The following is a 24,830-nucleotide window of genomic DNA, read 5'->3' on the forward strand; positions in this document are numbered from 1 at the left end:
TTCTTTATGTCTGGTCTTATTTCACTTAACTTTAACCGTAAATTAGGATCCAATTTAAATTTTGATCTGTATTACTTTTTCAAATAAAACGTGGAAGACAATACTTGTTCACACAAATAGGTTGTGCGAAAAGGCAATAAAAATTTAACAGCTTTATTTGAAACACCTTTAAATACTTTTTTTTAACTCAAAAGTTAGAAAGTGTGTTATTTTTGAAATCTCCAGTTAGAGTTCAATCACAGGAATTTTATATTAGTTTTTCCTTTTTTTTCACGAGATTTTTTAATTTAATAGTTAAAAATACTTTGCATATTTTTTACCACCACTTTCTTTCTTTGCGTATCGCCTATTTTTTCCTCTTGCGTAACACCGGTTCAAAATCGCTGGTGTAGAGCAGTATTTACCAACGTTTCTTGTGCTATGCCCCACCTAATCCTCTCTAACATTCTTATGCTCCCCCTAGCATATACATAATTTTTAATATAAAAAATTGAAATATTTACGAAAGAGACTTTAAATTATAGGTTTTAGGAAGAAATCACTAGGAAATTTTATGAGCCAACACAGTAAGTAAACTTTCAAAATATATAATAAAGAATTGAAATTCAAATACAAAATAATTTTAATAAAAGTTTTTTCTATATTATTTTAAGTATTAGTAATTATTTATTATTTAAAATTAGTGAGATCCTTGCCCTTGATGTTAACTGCAAAGAGATTTTATGTCAGGTTCCAATTTAGTTAACTTCACTCTCAAGTCATCCCTTTTTTGCTATATCCAGCCGATTTCTTTTTTACTTTCTTGCAATCGCGAAAATTTTCAGGCATCATATTTCAACAAAATATCCATTTTGACTGCTATCGAATGCAATTTAACGATGTTTTTGAGTGACATCTGTACGTAAGGACAAAATAAAAGGTGGCGTACTTATGTATGTAGATATGAACGTACCTCACATAACTCAAAAACGAGTAGCCTCAGAACGTTGAAATTTTTTATATAGGACTGCTATAACATGTAGATTTGCACCTCGTATTTTGGTTGCAATCGGCCACACCAAACGGATATAAATATATGTATATATATAACCATTCTGTTACCCGGCTCGTTGATCTCAGTTTCTTTACTCTTATATGTTTGTAAATTGTACATTTTTGCTTTAAAAATGATTGAATATGTTGTTCTTATCTTCCGGTTAAGGTTTCTATGCCTTTACTAAATCTGCATGAAATATTTGTGGAGTTATCAACAATTTAAAAGTTGTTTAAGTGCCGCTAAGCCTAATTAACTTTGCGATGGCGGACATGTTTTTCGCAACAACAAACATAACGCCTTCTCTTATTATTGCAAATTAAATCATGTTTAATCCTTTCTGGAATTTATTCGAGAAAATAAGTGTTTAAAATTTGCTTCGTAATTTTTAATATAGATATTTTGAGTTTTTATGTATTTTTGCTTTGTCGCAAAGTGAGAACTGAAGTGATTGAATGAGAAATACTGAATCGTACGTGAAAAAAACCGTTTTTTTTTTTTTTTTTTTTTTGGGCTTAATTTCTTTTATACATCGTTTTAGATTTATAGTATTTAAATAGAACATGTGGCAACGATTAAATAATTCTTCAAATGATATAAATTTATATGCATTCTGAGTTATAATATGAACGAAATGTAACGCTGTTAAGTGAACCCAGCGGCAGAGTGTAGCTATGGTAAACAAATATAGTAAATTTTAAAAAGTGCATTTATTCTATTGTGGTTTATGCACTATCGACTAAGTACATTTTATTCAATCCAATAAGTTTAAATGAAATGCAAGAAAAAATGTGTATAATTTAATATTCCGTACAAGGATGTCATGTGGTTTATACATCAGATTTTTTTTAACATTAAAGATATTACCTTTGAAACATTCGAAACATTTCGTTCTTTCCTTGGAAATGTATTTGGAATAATTTTTCCACTTGAAGCCAAACTTTTTTTCCTTTCTTGTTCAAATATTACCTATTGTAGGTTCAGGTATAAAAAAAGTGGCTTTCACAGCGTTTTTTAATAACTGGATACGGATAATTTCCTTTGGAAAGAGAACAAACATGGCCTACCAGCCATTGTTTCTTTAAAAGCGCCACTTTGTATGAAATCAAAACTGTCAAGTAGAGGACAATAATTTATACTTTTTCAAAATATAGCTGCAGTTAAATTATTTTTAAGCAGACGATTTTTTCTTTACAGTAAATCAAAATCGTCTAAATTATGTTAACAGTCTCCTGTATAACCGGATTAGGTCAAGGGAATCTTCGCGCGACGATTTTCCTGCAAAGCATGCAGTCTATTGCTACAGATATTAAGACAAAAAGAATCAGCATAATTTTCATAAATTGTCAGGACTAGTTTTCAAGGTTTGAATTTAGAAACGTTTTCAGCTGCAGACATGAAAATGAAGAAGAAAGTTATACATTCAAACTTTCGAACCGGTCCTGCAAATTTCTAAAAATTACGCTTATTTTTTTCATTAGTATTTCCAATAATCATTATTTGGCACGTTATTTTTTTTAATGAATTATATTCAAATTCTTCACGTTTTATTTATGTTACCTTATGTACTTTCATTAAATTGGAATTGCTATCTTTTCATCGAGGGGGGGGGAGAAGGTGAATGTTTCTACTTTTGCGAGTAGCAGACGACTAACTTGATTTTGACTTATTTATTATAAGCAGCAAATAATTTTGTTGTTTATTTATTAGACTTAATTTAAACTGAGTCTTTTCTTGCTGGTATAAATAAATACATTATAGTATGGACGTTATTTAAATAAATGGCAGTATACAAGCCATTTATTTAAATAACGTCCTTAACTTGTTTTAGGAGATTATAAAAATTCTGTTGTCATTCCCTTCTTTCCATCAATTAGCTATAAAGTTGCACATATTTTGCAGAAATTTAACTTTCGGGTTGTGTATTCTCCCATCAATAAAATTCCGAGTTCCATACTCAAGGACTCCATTCCGGATGTGAATTCCTGAGGTATTTATAGGATTCCTTGCCAGTCCTTGCTTCCTTTTAATTTACATTGGCCAAACTAAGAGAGCCTTAAAATTTCGCGTCAAGGAACATGAGGCATATGTTAGAAAAAAGGAAACACAGAAGACTTCTGTTGCTTAACATTGTTGGTCCGAAAATCACACTTTCAATTTTTCTGCTGCCAAAATTATTCGAAAAAACATCTTCCATTGGAGAATTGGATTTTCTAGAAGCATTTCACATTCAAAAAAATCTTTCTGTTTAAGTTAAGGATCCTAATTCCAGTCCACCTTTGCCTTCGGCCTTTAAAGAAATTATGTTTTAGTTCTGGTTTCATCAACAGATGGCGCCACTTGCTTATTCTTGTGGCTTTCTTATCTTATCTAATCATTATTTCCTATCTTGTTCATTTACGGTTTTGCAGCTGAGGATGGTGGTTCGGAAAAATCAACTAGTCCTGTGAAAAGTTTGAAAATATAACACTGATTTTTGTTGCTTGACTTCTGAATTAGTATTTATTCGGTGTGTTATTGTGGCTTAATTACTTAATGTAATTTACCAGTATTTAATGCTTAATTTTATTTAATGTGGTATAGATTAAATAACGTATTTGTAGTGCATTTTTAAAGCTCTTGATGGGGTTACGGAATACCACTTTGTATATACATGATGAATTCGTTCATCGTAATGAGAGTCATAGAGTCAAATTTAAACTCACTGTAAATTTGCAGATTCAAACGTTTATATAGTAAGTATCACTGTTTCGCATTCTAACACGGGTTCTGAAAATTATGTGTAAAAATTTTTATTCGATTATAAAGTGCGTTTTACTTTAAAAGTGTAGTATTAAAACTGTTACACCAACTGTTACACCAAGGTACGGTTTAGAAATTTGTGCTTGAATTCTTACATGTTTCAACATTGCCTTTAAATATTATACTGATATTTTATAATGATAGCAATAAATACGTTGCCGACATTTTTTGCTTTCTTTTCGCTAAATTATTTCATTAACTCTTGTAACATTCCTTATACTTTCTTTCTGACTGATAAATTTCTTTTAGTCTTGCGGGTTGATCACGTGACTCAATAATAAACAGATTAAATTTCTTTCTAGAATCTTGAACTCTTCTTCAGTATCAAAAATAAGAAATACATGTGTAAAGTATATAGTAGTGAGAATAAATTATTACTATTCGTTTAACTTTTGAAAAAATTTGACCTTGCATAATACATTGTGAACTAATTGAAGGTGAACTAGCATTTTATACCTACGCTTAACCTTGAAGATATAGATTTCGATTTGCTGATGTGAATGCAGATTAATAATTAAGAGAAGAAAACCCACATAGATTTTCTTCTTCAGGATTATTACATAAATATTCAGTTTTTATTAAACCTAGGTAATTGTATATTTGACATTAAGATCTTTTTGTCTGTGGCTTTAATTTTAATTTTTTTTTCAGTTAAAACTGAAAGATGAATAGCTATAGTTTCTCAAGTTATTGATATCATTTAGCAGTAATTACTTCAGCTAACTAGTTAATTCGAGATTGTTCTTGGCTTCAAAAGTTTATTTATGAATAGAATGCAAGGCTGCTCTAAATTACATTCAAGCGGTTATGATAAATTTCCGAAATACCATCTTAAGAGAAGAGCACCTGGCACTCATAGAAGTTTATCTCAAGAAAATGAAAATAACAAGTAAAGACAGTATGAAGCAAAAATAAAAATATGAATTTATTCGGCCCCCAAATTAAAAGGAAATAAAATAATATAAAACATCGGGCATAAAATGCCCAATCCGACATCGTTTATGTTTTTAGTTTATGTTCTATGATGTTCTTAGTGGCTATAGAGACTTTAATAAACGAGCTGCTTGCCCCAAATGACTATACACGCTCTGTAGCTGTTTTCATGTACTATTAACAAGACTCTTGAGCATTTTTCGGGGAAAAGTATTCTCCAAGTGCAATTGAGATCTAGGCAGTGGTTCATGGTGAAAATGTACCAGTATTTGAGGGTATCACCATACATGCAGGAAGGAGTTTATGTCTGGCATGGCCTCTTCAGAGGGTCTAGGACTTTTCGCCATCGCCATTTCACGGTAGCCGTTTCACTGTTGAAACGTTTCGTTGTCACGACTTATTTTGCTTTAAATGACTGTAATTTAGCTTGCCGTATTATATCTTTAGTTTAATAATTCTGTTTACCTCTTGTATACTTGATAAAGATTGCTTTTAATATATATATATATATATAGTTATTCACAAGTATGAGATATAAAGAAATTACACATAGTTGGAAAATTTTGTCGGTATCAAAGAGAACTGGGGCTAAACTTTTGATATAACAGAAGCTATATTACCGATTTTAAAATTATGCGGGTAAATGTTTACATGATTCGTCAAAATTTCTTAAAATTTTAATCGGCTAGTTCAGAGAAATCATTCATACAAGCAGGAAATTCACATTTTTATGGAATATGAATTTAAAACGGAACTATCTTGGAATCCTGTCAGCATAATATGCCATGTGTAACGGTGCATTTGTATAAAACTGCACAAAACAATTATATATTATTTTATTTAAGCAGAGTTATTAACTTAAATCAACTTGATATAATACAGTCATGCAAAGAAAAATATGTCTTGACGGCGAAACGTCCCGATGGCGAAATGGCCGACAGTGAAACGGCCGATGGCGAAATTGCCACGTCGAAACGGCTGCGGCGAATCGTCCCATTTCCTCTTCAGACGCGTTACGCTTTTTGATTGCGGATCATAATGAGCATGCCTATTTGCTATATATTCCTACTGATTTGCTTCCTGATAATATAATTTATGCCAGTGCGGAGAGACTACGATCCATGCCTTTAAACCTTTGTAAATTAGATTATTGCCTCGTAGGTCAATGTTATTCAGTCTTAAAACTTGGACCAGCAATACATTCAAAAAATTAGTGCAATATTGAGTAATCTATGAAGCTAAGAAGAGCCTTAATATGTAAGGAAATTACATACTTGTTATTATTATCATTTTGTGTAATATTCTAAACATTCCTACACAACCACATATATAGCAATTTGTAAAGTGTTGTGGTTCTTCCTTTAAGTACTATTAGTCGTTTTAAACTATTTGGAAATTCGTGGACTTGGCATACTTCCGTTTGCAAATGCTCTATGAGTAGTGCCTGATTCAGACCAGTAACGCACTACTACGAATAATACATGCTTCTGGCGATATATATTATCATGTTAATTATTTATCATCGACAGAATAGATAATTTATATATAATTTATATATAATTTATATATAATTTATATATAATTTATATATAATTTACTGCCATCGACAGGCTATAAGAGCTGAAATATGGCATTTGTAGATCAGCCAGTCAGTCTATGTTGCAGAATGCAAAGATATTCTTACACCAGTTTAACATTAGACTTATGAGAAGAGAAATGCCATCTTTGAGAAGGAATCTAGAAATGAATGCAGATCTCCCAAACAAATCTTTAATATTAATGCAAGATGATATTTTTGGCAATTATGGCTGTTACAGTACCTTTTGTGAAGACTTGCAGTAGTACCAACAGCATTCTCGACTTACATTTATATGCAATTATCTTGGAACCTCCGTAATGATCGTTTTCGTCAAGGGAATTTGCAAGAGATACAGACATCGGAAATCGCTGATGATATTTAGCTGAGAATGGTCCTCAATTAAAATACTATTGTATTATTCCAAGGTTCACGCGAAGTTTTTGATAAAAGTTAGCTTATTTAGAAATAAGTCAAAAAATGAGTTTGGAAAACTTTTTTGAATAAGTCTAAATTAAAATAGGCACAAAAATAGCAATATTCATTTAACGAAGATACATTATGGTATTATATAAAACCACATTAGCCTGGTACTACCAAAATAAATTTTGTAATGCTACTTTTACGCAAACTTTTTACGTAGTTTTATGAAACGTTATCTTTAGATCTAAGCAAAGCTTTACGAGAAGAATAAAGAATTATGGGGGAAATATCAATGGAAACGTCAAAAAGCAAACTTTTTCCCCCCTGACTGTATCATTACAGAATTGCAACGGGTTTGTGTTAGGAACGTATTTACCTGTTTGGTGTCATAATCAGTTTTAGTTTCAATAAGCTCAAGAATTTATTACTACTCAATTTCAGTTACTTGAAATTATTTCTTTCAGTTTCAGTTATTTGAAATCAATTTGATCAGTTATCAATTAATTTCAGTTACCTGCATTAAAATGCAATTCATATTCTGCAAGATTCCTTATTCGCGATACGCACGTGTAGACTTTGACTTATCCATAAGAAGAAAACAGTGCAATGGGTAGCGGACTGACTTATCTGAAAAGTTCTTTTTCTCAGAAAATCTTTCGTTCATGTGTATTATGCAATTTTTAAGCATATGAGTGGGTGTTCTAACTTGTCAAATGAAATTTGGTGTACAAGTGAATTGTTTGAGAAAAGGTAAAACTTTTTAAATATACAAATTAACTTCTTTTATGACTATAGATTCGGTAAAAGGAAAACGTACAGCGAGATATAAAACTATTTTAGGTACTTTTCCGTTTTGCCGGCGCATGCGTTAAAGTCGCCAATAATGGTGCAACTGATGCCAAAAGGAATATCCTCGATGGTAACCTTTAACTTCTCATATTTTCAAAACAAGTCTCAGCCATTTGTTATCAGATTGATTGTTTCTTTCAATACTGGAATACAATTACATAGAATTTTTACCAGATACGTAAGTTTAGTTAAGTTTTACGCCCTAAGGCCATTCGCGTTAATCAAGTCAATTAGGATGCAATCACACCGCTTACCCGAAGCCGAAAATATAGAATAGGCAAAGTCAAGGGTTAAATTCATCCATTCTAATGAGAATGCACTAGCGAAGTAAAGCACTGCAGTTTTACGTAATTTCTGAGTAAGATATTCGTACGATCTGAAATAATTATTGCATTTAAACTTGTGTTCCGAATTAAGACTTGACTTGAAATTAATGTACATAATTATTGACAGAATTAGGTTTTTGTAACGTAGTTTACGTGAGATGAGATCACTTGGGGTCACGTTATATGAACCGGCGAATCGGGATGTTGAATCATGTTCATAGTAAAATTTTAAATTAATGTCTTTTTACAATTTTATTGTCTTTATTTATTGACTTTTCTACAAAATTTTAAACGATATTAAAATGTTTATACCTTCAAAATAAAAAAATTCTTAGAACTAACATTTTTGTATATACTGTATGTTGTTGCCAATAAAGTCTGCTTGGCGAGATTTGCGCCGGCGAAACGAAAAAGTACCCTATTTTAATTTACTATAATTACCTTCATGAATTTTATATTTACAGTTCTTACAATTCATTTTGTAAATGTGTTAGACCTTTGGAACGCTTTGTGTATTCATCTAGTTCTAACCGCTTTTGTCCGATTATGATATTTATTTGAATCTTGGTATATTTTACTTATTTGAAACTTTTATTTCCTTATATTCCATAATGATTTAAATGTCATCCTGGTGAATAGAACATTTATATAATATCCTTTAATATCTTCATTTTACAGTTATAGTGAAATCGCGACTATCCTAACCGAATTGAAGCAGAAACATACGTATCTTCATTTAAAATATATTTCGCGTTGAATATTTTTTTAATGGCCGAGCGCTTTATTTAATAGCCATCAGCTTTGCACCACTACAGGTTCCGGAAGTGGTGACAATTTTATTATGTAAGCTCCTAATAGGTGGCATCGTTGCCTCCTATGAAGGGATGGACAGCTACAAGCATGCTTTCTCCAGGCTATTTCTACACTTCCCATTTTTATTGCAATCGGGCTATGCCAAAAGATACATATATAACTACTCTCCTCAGCCGGTCGTTTATTTTTTCAATCCTTGATCTTGGTCTTCTACTTCCAATTACTGAAGTGCTTTAAATGATGTAAAATATCATGTTTTGGAAATGTAAAATTTAAAAAAAAAGAATTAAGTTTCGACAAATAACAAAATCTGTCTTTTGGTTCCTTCACTTCAATTTGGAAAAGTTTTATACTGGCTATAAAAAATAAAATTTTAAGAAGTTTGACTCCCGTAAGACAAAAATTGGCCGGGATATTTAAATTCGAAATCTACAATTTTTTATTTCATTTTCAATTTATCTTGAGACATCGGTTAATCAAGTTAGAATAATTCGAGAAAATAACTTTAAATCACGTGCAGCAAAAAATGTGTATAATTTAATAGGTTATATACATGTGGTATCCATATTTAAATTCATAATGTCAGTCATTAAATTCGTAATGTCAGTCATTAAATTCATTATGTCAATGCTAACTTTATAATGTCAATGATTTTTTTAAATTCAGAATATCAATAATTACACGAATCTTTGATTACACGAAAAGAGGGTTATTTCTCAGCATTCAAATGTAACGCAAATACTTGTTTCTTATGAAAAATGTTACAGTTGTTTATTCCGTGATAAAATACAAGTATTTTTTTTTAATCAAGTCATTTTATTATTCAGTAACAAATGATTCTAAGTATAAAAAATAAAACAAAACAAGTAACTACAAAATTATTCATTCATTCCCTACATTCGAAGAACTACGGTTGTTCACTTCTTGCATGAAAGGTACAGGCTTACGTAAAATTTAAATAATGGAAACAGCATTGATAACAGCTCATCTCTAAAATACAAGCATGACGCCTTTCTTCATCACAAACTGCTCTGTAACTGTTGCTTTCGAGTTTCCAAAGAAAAAATGGCAGAACAAAACTAAACAAAATGGATGTAAAAAAGTACTTGTATGTTACGGAGGATCATGCATTACCTCCTACTACAATACTTCCATGATGTATCATCCAAACCAACAGGCAAAGCACAGAGTTCAAACTGAGATATCAGTTCGCGGAACAGCATTAGGACAAAATTGTTAAATACTTTTTATGTCATTTCCATTGCGATGCTGCGGGTTTTTCAGGAACGTCCATGTAAACAGGTGATCGCAAAGTACTAAAAGTACAACGAGTTCACCCCTGAGTAAGGTACAAATGACTAGTTTTTTTTTTATTACTTTTTCACCACCAGGGCTCAAAAGTAATTTGCATAAAATACGGCCCATATTGTTGAAACTAATATAAAGATTAGCGCAGGTACATTTCCATGGGCTGAAGAATATATGGTCTGTAAGTTGCTGCGTGAAGAGAAAATTGGGTTTGAACTTGATTCACGCACTCCTTGAATGACGTTTTCGTCTATAACAGCCTTGAAGCGATCTCTCCAAAATTCGCATCGGTAATTGTCCGGTCTGAGGCGAACACTTTCTTCAATATCGATATCTAAGTATTCTGGTTGTTCAAAGCTGAATTGAGGCCAATGTAGAGTTCCTGGAACATTTGGATTGCTGAAAGAAACAAAATTTCATTAATGGTAGCAATTTCGAACACATGCAATACGTATGCAGACAAACGGAATAAGATGGAAATAAGTATTTTATGAATTCAGTTAGCAAATTATTCTGTGAGTAATACAATTTTCCAATTAAAAATAGTTGTTATACTGGTTTGTTTTTTCTTATTAAATACGAGTGGTTTTGTATGACCCGATTTTTTGTACTTAACGAAAGCCAACTAAGTATAATTCGTAATTATCTTTTCACTAAATATATTTCTGTATTTTATATATACCGTATATTTTTTCCATCTTATGTGTATGGAAATCGAGGAGATTGACAGTTCTACCTTTAGTCTTCAAGAGATGATAATAATAATAATAATATTTGTCTAACGTGCTCCGTCTATTAGACACTACACGGACCGGTCCTAACTAAAAGGCCTCCATATCAAACAAGGGGTGGATTCGCTAGTCATCGTTCCAAAAGAGAATAAATGTACACTATTCATGCTACCACCCCGGGGCCCCAATCCAAGGTGGCAGACTTTAGAAGTTTCTCGACAACCCCTGCTAACTCCTGGGGGCGCGGGGTTACCATTTCCGTTTCCCAGGTTTCACAGCGGCGGGGACCTTGCACGCCTGGAGATCTGACTGGTAGTTTAAAATGCTTCCACAGGTACTACACGGGCCTGGACTGTTTTCCCTATAGGAAAACACATACCAGGCAGAGTACAGAGTTCTCCTCATAGGGTAGTAGTCTTCGCCAATCCTCCCTCAGTACAACTATATGAAACGATCTTGCTTTGGGGTTCTGGAACCGCCAGGCTCGTGATTTTACAACTCCGTTGCCGAGACTGCCTAGGTACAGACCCTAGTCAGTAGCTTCACAGAGTTCTTTGCGTTGACCCCCCCTCCGGGGGCAGAGATGATAAAACAGTTAAATATACTATGTTAAGCATAATTCCATGTAAATTTAAAAAGATTGGATTGGAATGGATTTTTATTATAGAAAAACGCAGTATGGTTGTCTTATCTAAAATCGAAAGCCGTGAAAGATTTTTCTGAGAGAAACTGGCTCGTATTTATTTTTTATAAATGAAAATGCTCCCGTATCTAGCTCTTTCTTAGAAGTTTGGGCCTAGGACGAATCATTATGTTCAGCAGTCGTATTCACTCGGTTAGTGGCTTAAGAGAATACCTGTTCTAAGAATTACTAGGTTCAAGGGATTTAAGAATGATAAACGTTCTTTTTCTTTCTTTTTCTTTTTCTTTCTTTTCTTTTTTTTTTTTTTTTTTTTTAATCCATCCAAATAAGCATCAGTTGTAGTCAACCTAGGTTCATTCCTGCGTATATTTAGGATTGCAGTGGATAACTATACTGGGCATGGTTGGGATGTTGTATTACATCATAATCTCGTACGTGCTCATTTAATGTGCATTTTGTAGTTTTTAAATCGCTTAAGTTCTCAAAATGTTTCTTATCATCGGTATTTCGACGAAAATAAAAATAGCTCATGTTGAATTAACAGATCGTTGGAAATGAATACGGAACTATCGGTAAATGCAAGCATTTAAATGAAAATGACATTTTTAGCATTATTTCCAAAATTCTCCAGTTTTATTCTAGCAGATTTGTTTACACTGCTTTATCTATTTATACTGCTTTCAAAATTAATGAAGTTTTGTAAAAATTTGACAATGAGGGCATATTACTAAAATGCGTTGTTTCATCAACGCACTACCTTGATTATTTAATTAAGTTTGTAAAAACTGGACTTCTAGATAAAATTCGAGATCACAAGTTTCCTTGTTGGCATATGGCCTACTTTATCAACAGAGGTACCATATGCGGCAGTGATTTCCAGATGATACCTGTTTAACGGCGACTTAAAAACATTCTGACTTTGGTTGACCTTGTCTTTCGTTTAATTTAAATAGTTGTACTAGTCTGTCACATTTTTGCTTTTCTGTCTGGGTGGGACGTTACCTAGCAAAACGTAGCAAATGTTATGCTAGGGCCGTACACGTTAAACGTTCTATTTCTAATCAGAGATCACTGAAACTTTTTAAACAGTGGTTCTGAACTCGAATTTAAATCTTCCTAATCAACGGGTAAGCCGCTTTTATCGACAGATCGTGTCCTAAATCGGCAGTCAGCTTGCTATGGAAATTAAACGGTTGATGTTCGAGTGATTTAACCTTGATTGATTCTGAATTTAACTAGCTGTGCCCTTCAAGATTTGTAATAGTTAATTATTCAGCACAATGAAATATACGATTGACGACTTTTGCTTTCTGCAAAAATGGTGCGGGGGCTTGAATGATCACGCTAAAAGAACATTTACATTACAAGACGTGGTATAAAACAAAAGAAATAATCTACCTGATAATGCTGTTGTTTTCTAGATGAATGCGTATTTCAGAGAGTAATTTTCTAAAGGGATAGCGTGACTTACTTCATTTCCTGAATGATTGGTTTTCCTTATGTATCTGTTCAATACGTTTACTTTCGCAGACATAAAGAAATGCACAGTGTGAGCATAGATAAAATACAAATATAAAATAAAAAAAATGAGGGAAGGTCACCTTTCTTCAGAATAATGGACATTCTTTCGAAAGAAGAAGAAAGGTAATTTAAACCAATTTATAGGTTTATTAAGCCTATCGCCTAACTCCTTCAAATGTTACCTCTGGTTTCACGGAAGCAGTCAACCAACTTATAGAGCTGTCTTTAGACTTCCAGTGAAATAACATCAGACACAGAAGAAACTTAGAGCTTCAGCGTGGCAATTTGCACAGCTCGTGTAGTAACAGAATACTTTGTTGACTGGGTAAATAAAACACAAAGTTAAAGAAAAATTTAGAATATGATATTCTAAAGACAAAGTCCGCCTATACGTTTCGGCTTAGGCCCCAAAAGTGTATCACGCCAGCAAACATGGCTTACAAAAATTAAAGCTGTTTCCAGTAAATTCCGAAGCTTGGCGAAAACAGTCTTAAAACAATTAGTGGCCGTTGCAAGAAAGCTCACTTTTAAAATAAGAAACTCTGTTCTCAAATACATTTATTGACTTACATTTTGGCGGAAGCCTTGAAAGCAAAGTTGACAGTAAATGTAAAGTGACAAGATAAATGGTTAATAAACATAAAACGTACGTAAATACTAAAATAGCAGTCTAATGCAACTAGTTGAACAGCAATGCATTATTTAATGTACGAGTGTATACCCTCAGAGGTCCGAATGAGGCTATTATCAAATTAAAATAGTATTAATAATAGCAGATTTTCAGATATATTTTTACCAAATTACGTAGACTTTAGTATACGTTTTATAGTAAAGTATAATAAAGTCTGCGTAATTAGTAGTCTACGCAATTTAGTACTTCAAACCACCGATGACAAAGAAGCCGGTCGTCTGGGCCCAGCTGTTGGATTTGGCCCACCTGAAATTTGATGATGATAATGGAACCTCGGACTCCGGAGTCCATTAACTCTCTTCCCTTGTTACCGAACCTTCGGCTAGATAATATTTTAAGTACCCCCCCCCCACAATGTGAGAAAGATACTATATAGTTACAAATAATCCTTCTTTGTTCCAATTCGAAGTCGGGCTGAAAACAGTGATAGCCGGTTACCCCTACTACCATGTCAACAGGGGATGTAAACTTCTTTGTAGTAGTATGTGTATTTCATTGCACATCTTCACTTTCAGTATAAAAAGTAATATGGCGCATTTTGTTTTTGCCTCTAAACTTAGTCTAAACTGTTTTGGGAAACTGTCGATAGTGGCATAAACCATTACGACATTCGGTTTTTCTTTCGCCGTGTAAAAAGCGTAACAGAAACTTATAAAATCTTTCGGCCAACTAGCAAGGACTATGAGATTATGAGGCCTTAAACTAAGGGCCGTTTAAATTTAGAATTTAATGATATATATGAATATGATGAATTTGATAATGACTTGCATGCTCAGTGGCGCTCATGTGCTCGTTGTGAACATACGTATCACATTGATCCTTTCTTTTCGCCAGCCGAGGTTAATAATGCAATTCAGAATTTAATGCTTGGTGCGGATTCTATTCTCATTGAAATTACAAGACACATTTATCGTGTTACTCCGCTGGTTTTCATAGATTGTTCAATATAGTATGTTTGGGTCTCGGTGCTTTTCCGCGAACCTGAAAGAATGCCTTTGTCATTGTGACACCCAAGAAAAAGACTTTTAGTGTTCCATATGTAAATAATCTTCGATGTATCTGTCTTCTTTCGTTCTCGAGTAAATGTTTTGAAAAACAAGCTGCTAACAGAATTATTTGGCACATACATAAAGAAAAACTTCTTAGTGTGGATGATTATGGTTTCACTTCAAAAAATGTACACAGGATTCGCTTTTGCATCTAAGCATCGCTATACATAAGGTCAATATGAGTGGCTTGTGTACTATTTTAATTTTTTTATACTGAAGAAGCCTTCGGTAATGCATGGTGGCATGCCATTCTTAATTTACTGAAGAAAATCAAAATGCCTCATAATGTGCTTAATGTTGTTTTGCTGATTTGCTTAAGGATAGGATTGTCGAGCTTCTTCTGGGTACCACCTCAAGAATTCGTCGACCTCAGAAGGGATGTCCGCAATGTTCTATTTCCGGTATCTTGACTTTTAATTATCATTATCAGTGATCTCTTGCAGAACCTTGCAGTGTGAAACTTGTTCTTCATTTGTGAAGTTATTGTCTTTTCTGATGATTTGTCACTCTGTATTCAGAGAAAGGAGTTGCATGATGTTTTTTACCTTGCGCAAGATGTTTGAATGTGTACCAAATTTCATTTCTGACTGGTCGACAAATTTTAAGCTGAAAGGTAACCTGCAAAATCTACGACGATGCTTACTGATAGAAGAGTTCAAAAAAAGTTCTTATCTTTGAACTGCTGAAAAATACGGACTAATTACTCAATTTCATCTTTATGCAACTTTTGTATGAACATGGGAAGTTTAATGTTTATCTTGAACGGTAAGCTGACATCTTCCAATTTGTGCTGTTGTGATCTCGGCTTACAGCAAAGTGTCTTCCACTTACGCTTTGATTGTCCTTTGCGTAATTATGCAAGAAATTCATTGAAATATTATAATTGTGTGATATTTTGTGGTGTACGAAGAATGTTTTTCAATTAATTTAAAAAAAAAAAATTGGGAGATCCACTGCTTTTTTTACTGCTTTGTTGAACACCCAGTAATTGCGAATATTGCAATTATTGAAGAAGAAGAATATTTAAAAAAGCACTCTTTGTAGAAAAAGAACAAAATATTGCAAAGACAAAGCAAGAAAACTTTGTTCAAGATTATTTTCGTTAGAAAGATATTAAGAACGCATTACCGTCCCGACGCAGTGTCATGATTCTGATTCTTTACAACTAAAAGCGAAAAAAAAATTAACTACTATTTAAATTGTAGTTTAAGGACTTCAGAGGAAATTTCGTATATATTTATAAGAAACGATTTTGTACCCGTCTTCAAAGAATGGCAGTACCCATAAGAAAGATTTTTTATTCTAAGAGTAAAATTATAAGGTATATCTCCCGCCTTCTTAGCGTGCCTTCGTGGTGTAGTGGTCTGCATGCTGGGCGTGTATTCCAGAGGTCCATGGTTCGATTCCCGGCGAAGGCGTTGCTCATTTTTCAAGTCTTCTGCTTCCAAAAAATCCTAATGTCTCTACAAAATAACTTCGATCATGATTGTTTAAAGAGCTATTAAAATTACTAACGGGACAACAAATTAAATATATATATATATATGTACACTGGCGAATCAAACCATTGTGACCATCTTGTTTCATCCCCATATGTTTCGATGAACTAGTGACGTGCAGGACACGTGATTAATTAGGAATGGTAAACTGCTGCTGGAGAAGGTGAGTAATCATTCTTGTCTTCACTTTTGCAAGTGATGGAAAAGCTAACGATCTAAACGAATTTCATAGAGGCAGATTGCAGTGGCCGAAAGATTCAGAAGGAGTATCTCCAACTGCAGTACTGGTAAGTTATTCATGATCTGCCGTTGTTAGTATTTATGCAAAGAGGATAAATTACGGTGAAACCAGCAAGTTGTTGGACATCCAAGCGTTCTCAAAGAAAACGGGCGTTAGAGGTCCCGATTGGTACAACAAAATCGGCGCCAGGCAGTGGCTCAGCTGATAGCCCAGTACAATTCAGGTCCAAGTGCAACTGATTCTGAACACACAGCTCAGCGGACACTGTTGGATATGGGACTGCGCTGCAAACGTCTCCCTCGTGCGCTTCTGTTGACCAAGCGTCATTGTCACCTATGCCCACAGTAGGCACGAGAATATCGAGATTGAACAATGGATAAGGGGAAGACAGTTGCCTGGTCAGATCAATCACGATTTCTCATTCATCACATCGATGGTCGTGTCAGGGTATGCCGTCTTCCAGGCGAACAGTTGCTCCACCCCTGTACAGTAGGTCAGAAGCAGGCTGGTGGTGGCGGTATTATGCTTTGGGACACGTTCTCATGAGCGGCTCTGGGATCCTTAGTTTTCGTAGAACAGATCACGAAAGCTGCGGCTATTTGAACATACGGATCAGTTGCACCCTTACATGACGTCCGTCTTCTCAACTGGAAATGGAATTTTCCAGCAAGACAACGCCTCTTGTAACAAGACTCGAATTGTATTGGAGTGGTTCGAGGAGCATAAGGATGAATTCAAATTAATGTCCTGGCCACCTAACTCGCCCGATCTTAACCCGAAAAAGCATATTTGGGATGTCATGGAGTTACAGTTAAGAGCTCAAGCATCACCATGTCGGAATATCTCGACTTTGCGTGACCGATGCTTAGACATTTGGTACAACCTATCTCCAATCACATCCACCAAGAACCATCTACCAAGAGTTTATGGCTTCTATGCCAAGGTGAGTTACAGCTGTTTTGCAGGCCAAAGGTTACTTAACGCGTTACAGTAGGTGGTCATAATGTTTTGACTGTTCAGTGTACATGCTTTAGGATTTTAATTCTAGTCTTCATTGAAAAAATACCTGATATATATATATATATATGAAATGTAATTTCTAATACATTATTTGTTTTGTGCAGCCGGGGCAACAGGAATGAGACAAATTTTGGAATATAAAGTGGTAGGTTTATTTTAGCATCCATCTCACAAGCGTTTCTCCTCGTACCTTGAGCAGAAGCCCAATTTATACATATGTGTGCGTCACGAGGCTCCTCCAATCAGCGATATTAATTGAAATCACGAGGTGACGCTATCTTCTCATCAGGAGTGTTCTTAAGTACTTTATGTAATATGACAGATTTATGAGCTTGGCGATTTGGCGGGCGCCAACAGGTTAATATATTTTATACTAAAGAAAGGATTTCACCAAAATTTAGGAACAGGGATGCAATTTAGGTAGAGAATCGCCAACACGTTATTAAGCAATATTAATAGAATTTAATTTAATCAATTGATTTAAAAATATCATTACAGATTATCCCCCCCCCCATCTGAAAAGGCTTGCAGTCGCGGCCGTCGACCCAAGACAGTCCAGAAAGTGAGAGCAAAAAATTTAGTTATTAGGAAATTAAGTGAGTAGGAAAACTGATTGGATTTACCTCAAGGCACACAAAATGTTTACATAAAATATGACATAAAATATTTGTACACAGTATATAAAATATAAAAAATGATTAATGAAATTATAATATAGTAACTAAGTGCAGAACAAATAAAGCACTAATAACATATTGCTGGTTAGCTACGCGGCAATAGGAAATAGTAATATAACTGAATTTGTAAGTTTATATCTTAGGGCATGCCATTCACAGTTTGTGTATGAGTCCATACAATCATTAGAGTTGTCATTCAGTCTCATCTTCAGTCTTTTACTGGTCCTTGGAGATCTCCGGATCATTTAATTAGCGCTAGAATTATGGATCAGCATTGGCACTGAAAACATTTGTGTTTTTATGTCACGATACTAGAGCTCTTATACTCTTGTTGAAAATACACATTTTGCTAGGTTTTTAACATATTTTGTCACTCTATTTTTCTCTTATTAATGATAACAAAACAAAATTTAACTTCCAACATCCATACCAGTTTTTTTGTACACGATGCTGCAGAAACATAAAATGAAATTCAGAAATTTCAACAACTGAAATTTAAATTTTTCAACTGTTGCTACAATTTATAACACAAACATAGGAAAACATGAGCTCAAGGAAATGTGAGGGTATAGTCAGGACTAAAGAGAAGAGCTAGCTCATAGAGCGTTTCCCCCTGAAACAGGCAGTGAGGAGTGATGACGTAGCAATGATGCCACTGAGCGCGGAGATGCAATTGACAACATAGAAATTAGCGTTTTAAATTTGAAGAATGAGCGTTTAAAATGAGCTGTGTGTGAAAGATAGCTATAATTTGGAAGAGACAATGTTACTGCAGTATGCATTTTACACTGAACATTACAAAATTTAATAGTACTTACTCAATTTTAAAATAATAGATAAAATGCGCTACTCTTAGCATAAAGTTCCTTTTTTTATTTGCAGGGATCCTGGATCCCTGGGGTATAGTACTCTACTTGTAGTATAGCCTCAATTGAGTGTTTCCCACACGGAAAGTGCATTGAACCTGAAACTCAAGTTTGAAGGAGCCCAGTAAAAGGAAAGGGCAGACAAACTTTTCAGACACTGAGAGATAAATCAATTATTAAGGGAGACAACAGGATGAAAACTAAAATAAGGGTTATGGATAGTTTATTGATTTATAAATTTTGATTTATTCATGATGTAATTTAAAGTTCTCGGGTGGATAATAGAACCTTAATTTTGACGCATGCACAATCTCAGTTGGTTTCTTCGTGTGAAAATTTTCCCTGTCGATTTCATAATTAACTTCAGATAATTTATTCATAATGCGATAAGGGCCTGAATAGGGTGAAGTCAATTTTCTAGTATTTGGGTATTCGAATTCCTCGTAAAGGACAAAATCTCCAGGTTGAAATTTAGATTCTACAAATCTGATGTCATATCTAGTTTTATTCTTTCAGTGGTATTCGATAGTTCTTTTCTTTGCTAAAGCCCTTGCTTCATTTAAGGAAGGGTATTTATTTTGATCAATTGGAGATTCAAAAGGGAGGTTACCAAATAGTAAGTATGCTGGGGTGAACTTAGTTACCGTATGAGGGGAGTTGTTATATTCGATAACAACTTGCTCTAGCACTTTAGTCCACGGTACTTTTTTAGAAGAAGAATTTACTTTACATTTTAGTCGACTTACTATTGATTGATTTACTCTTTCTACTTTACCATTTGTCTGGGGATGGTGAGATGAAGTTAAAAGTAGTTTAACATTATGCTTTTTAAGAAATTTTTTGAATCTAGAGGAAGTGAAGGCTGCATTCCTGTCACTCAGAATTTTTTCGGGGACTTGTATTTGAAATATTTGTTTTAGACAATTGGCATAGGTTTTTGAAGTTACACTTTTAGAGGGAAAAGCCCAGACATATTTTGTTGCATGGTCAATAACTATATGTAAATATTTTTTTGTAGAATTATAATAATTAAATCCTCCCACAGTGTCAATAGAGAGACATTCGAAAGGTTTGTCGGTTGGGGGTACGTCTTGCATAAGACCAAATTTTTTCTGTTTTTTCTTTTTATTAAGTTGACAAGTATGACAATGTTTAACAAAATTTCCGATATCTTCGCTAATATGAGGCCAATAATATTGAGGGGGGATTAAGTTAAGCATAATTTGAACTCCCGGGTGACCAAAATTTTCATGGGTTTTATTCAACAATTTTAATCTTAAAGATTTAGGTACTACAATTTTATAAAAATTCTTTTTCTTAATTACCATCATATCATTTATCTCTTGGTAATTTTTTCCGCAGACATTATCAGTTTTTTGTTGTTGGATTATTTCATTTCTATCAAGTAAATGTACATAATGTTGGAGGTGCTGTGAAACAGGATGTCTAGAAAGCATGTCAGCTTCAATATTGGTAGAGCCCTTCTGATACTTTACTTCATAATTGAACATACTTAGTTTGAGTGACCAACGGAAGAGTCTACCTTTTAAATTTTTAACATTTTTGAGCCAAACGAGGGCCGCATGGTCCGTATGTATAACAAATTTTTGTCCATGCAGATAGTAATATAATTTGTCTAGGGCATCTACTATGGCCAAACATTCTAACTCAGTAATCGTATAATTTTTCTCATAATTTCTTAAAGTTCCGGAATGATATGATACAAGGTGAAGGATATCATTTTCATCTGGTTGTTTCAAAACAGCTCCAACAGCAGTTTGAGAAGCGTCAACAAAAATATGACATGGCCTACTGGAATCATACAATTGTAAAACAGGTTTGGAAATCAGTATTCTTTTCATTTCGTCGAAAGCTTTTTGACATTGGTCATCCCATTCCCACTTGACATCTTTTTTCAAGAGTCTGTTTAATGGAGCTCTAATAGTTGCATAATTCGGAATGAATCTATGATACACATTCACACTTCCCAAAACTCTTTGTAACTCTTTGGTGTTACTGGGGTTTTTAAGTTTCTTAATAACTTCTATATTATGGTTATCGGGAATTATTCTACCATTTTTTATTTCATAGCCAAGAAATGTGATCTGATCTCTGGCGAACACACATTTGTTTCGATTCAATTTAATATGCTCCTCTTTAAACACCTCAAATAAAATTTTTAAATGTTCTAAATGTTCCTTCTCAGAGGAAGAGTAAACGATTATATCATCAAAGTAACTGCAAGCGAAATTAATTTTATTTTTTGTAAATATTCGTCTAATTGTTCTGTTAAAAATTGAAGGAGCATTTTTGAAACCAAAAGGGAGTCTTAACCATTCGAATAATCCAAAATTCGTGCAAAAAGCTAATTTCTCAGTATCTGCAGGGTGAATCGGGATATGCCAGAAACCAGATCTCAAATCAATTGTAGAAAATACTTTTGCTTTACGTAATTTGTCTAACAAAGTGTCAATGCGAGGAAGGGTTTGCATCTGTTTTAGCCAGGGAATTCAATTTTCGATAATCTATACATAATCTAGTTTTCTTACCTTCCTCACGTTTAAGTACTAAAGTCACGGGGGACGAATATGGGCTACAACTTTCTTTAATTATACCTGCTTGTAATAATTGATCAATTTGGGTCTTAATTTCCTCTTCTTCCATAGGGGATGTTCTATAAGGTCTTAATGATACAGGCAAATCAGAATTTAAATTAATTCGTTGAGGTTCAATATTAATTTTTCCTACATCATACTTATTTTTAGAAAACACAGACGAATAATCATTTAACAATTTTTTTAAGTTATACTCTTTGTTATCGACAGTATTAGAAACAGCATTTTTCACATAAATGTTAGACTGAGAAACTAATTCCCTTGGATTTGTAGTCCGAGATTTACAGGTTGGAAAATTTCTTACATCGTCATCATTATTAACACATGGATAAACATTTGTTGTACCACCTTGAAGTTGGAGGTGTAGAGATATGGGTCGGCTGTCAAAATGGCAGTCATCATTAAGTACAATAGCTCTCTGTTTAATTTTTAAATTAGTACAATCAATACTCAACTCAAATAATTTGCATTCATAAAGTCCTAAAATTACATAATTCAAATTATTATCAAGAACAAACAAGGTAATTTGGTTACTAATCCGTCCAATTTTCATTTGTATACAACATATTTTGTTGAAGATTATTTTTCCTTTAGTTTGGGTTACTGAAAATGATCTAACTCTTTGCACTTTTAAACGTAATTGTCTAGCTGTTTTGGAAGAAATTATTGATATGGTGGCACCACTGTCTACAACACACTCTAGACGTTTCTTATTGGGCAAATATCCCGACACCTTTAATTTTCAACTACTGTGAGGGGTTTCTGGGGTTGGTTCTATTGCAAGGGGCGTAACATTAGGTGTATCAGATCTCTCCCCTCTGAAAGGACAAACCTGAAACCAGTGAAAAGCATTTGGGATTCCGTTCCGGGTGCAAAGTCTACAGGGACTGGGTGGCAATGGCAATCTATTTTGAGAATTATAATTATGATGGCTTGTAAATCTTGGACCACTGAACCGATTATAAAAATTACTTGGTCTCTGAAAACGTTGGAAATTGTTGGGTCTAGGAGAATCTTTTCTCACAGTAGTTTTATAGCTTGAAGCTGAAATTCTACTTCTATTAAATCGATTGTAATCTTGGGGACTGTTCCCAATCGGAGTAACAAATCTGGGAGGTGCACTTTTGATTTGTTGATTTTCGCTAATCTTAATAAGCTTATGGACATGAGTAAGACAAGAGATGGGGTCAGAGGGTGCGTTGATCGTCATTAAGGATTTTGATTCTATAGGAAGGCCATCCGTCAGACCCTCCAAGATCATTTCATGAGTTAGATTTAATTTTTTACCAATATCTAATTTTTTGCGAAAATATTGCGTTATGTCCTCTTTATGATTGTACTTTTAATTGGCAAAACCACCAAACGTAGTTAAAGTGGGGTCGAAAAAATTTTCCTTTAAAATTTGGACTAATTCCACATATTTAGTAATTTTATGGCAGTTTTTGACATATACGCTAAGTGCATTACCTTTTAGATATCGAGCTACATTATTAAGCTTCCACGTTTCATCTTTATCTAAATGAGTTTTGTTAAAGTACTCAAGCCATGAATTTATATCCATATCATTCTGCGCGTCAAAGGGAATTATACTTGTTTCAGGTTCAGCGCTAGCTGCCCTTAATGAATCATCAGGATCAGAGAGGTTTTCATTAGCCATTATTCTTTTAATAATACTTTCATAAATAAAACTAATTCAAAAATAATACTCTTTAAATTTTCCCAAAACAATATTAAAACCAAAATACATCCTTTAAATACCAAATTTAAAATACATTTATACCAAAATAATACTTTTTAAAATTTTCAAAATAAAAACACTATTATTAAATCAGTAATTATAATTCAATAGTAATAATATCATTTGCTTCGCCAATCTTTTTACTAATTGCTTCTGTTTGACTTATTGTGACGAGAATACGAGTGATGAAATCGACACGAAAATACACATTTTTGTGCACTCTTGATTAGATTTTCGCAAAACACGATCAATCACAACACAAGCACAAAGCTCTCGAGAGCAACACAGAACGGCGTAGACGTAGGGAAAGATTTCCATCCTCAAAAGTAGGTCAACGGTAAGAGCACATTTGATGAACGACGAACTTTCGATGGAAACACAAATCACACATCACAGGGGGCAGAAGGATGCTTCTCTGGACGTACAATAATCTGCAGAATACCAGAATAGAGGTAACAGAAGGATGATTCTCTTGAAGCAAGAACGCCTAGAGAAAAATGTAGAAACATAGAAGTCGCACAGCGGCAAATTCATCTAAAGTGCGTAACATTTTATCCGTATAATCCTTGGGGTATCTTCTTTTTTAGATAATCCCTTTGAAGGTGGTATCCTACCGGCTTTCTGAAATGTAATTTCTCATACATTATTTGTTTTGTGCAGCCGGGGCAACAGGAATGAGACAAATTTTGGAATATAAAGTGGTAGGTTTATTTTAGCATCCATCTCACAAGCGTTTCTCCTCGTACCTTGAGCAGAAGCCCAATTTATACATATGTGTGCGTCACGAGGCTCCTCCAATCAGCGATATTAATTGAAATCACGAGGTGACGCTATCTTCTCATCAGGAGTGTTCTTAAGTACTTTATGTAATATAACAGATTTATGAGTTTGGCGATTTGGCGGGGGCCAACAGGTTAATATATTTTATACTAAAGAAAGGATTTCGCCAAAATTTAGGAACAGGGATGCAATTTAGATAGAGAATCGCCAACACGTTATTAAGCAATATTAATAGAATTTAATTTAATCAATTGATTTAAAAATATCATTACATATATATATATATATATATATATATATATAATACGAACGACTCTCGTATACGTGAGCGAATATGTGTGAATACATCTACATATGCATAAGACAATTTAAAGTAAACATATTTGTTACGCAGACATAACAAAATATTTAATAATGTTGTTTGATATTGTATAACTCAGTTGACCACAAATCAAAGTTGTGATAAAGTTTCAATTATGATTAACATTCGAAGATTTGCTTATCTCGCATTTTCGGTCACAAGATTTGTGTTACCTGATGTTAAAACGCTCTTTCAACTTTGCCGATGCCATTCAAACCGCACTGAAAATTGCTATCAGTTCTACAAGTATTAATGTCAGAAATGGAATCTTTAAGAATTTAAAAAAATCTTTATTTTTAATGTTGAGTAATTATTATTAAAAAAATTTGAGTCTT

The 24,830-nt window shown here is 33.7% G+C and overlaps 1 protein-coding gene across 3 annotated transcripts in view; it reads right to left on the reverse strand.

Moving 5' to 3' along the window:
* Window positions 1-9,532: 9,532 nt before the first annotated feature.
* LOC118180047 (acetylcholinesterase-1-like) overlaps window positions 9,533-24,830 on the reverse strand; it is a 320,676-nt gene continuing 305,378 nt past the window's right edge. For 2 of the 3 annotated variants that reach the window (XM_085821643.1, XM_085821644.1), the window contains exon 3: window positions 9,533-10,462. In XM_085821643.1, coding sequence (XP_085677769.1) covers window positions 10,150-10,462 — 313 coding nt within the window. In that variant the 3' untranslated portion in view covers window positions 9,533-10,149. The remainder of the gene's footprint in view (window positions 10,463-24,830) is intronic. The other variant, XM_085821642.1, reaches the window with a different exon arrangement.

Source organism: Stegodyphus dumicola, chromosome 8, assembly GCF_044657685.1.
Source record: "Stegodyphus dumicola isolate Sdum_Otavi_A_Nest chromosome 8, ASM4465768v1".
NCBI lineage: Eukaryota > Metazoa > Arthropoda > Arachnida > Araneae > Eresidae > Stegodyphus > Stegodyphus dumicola.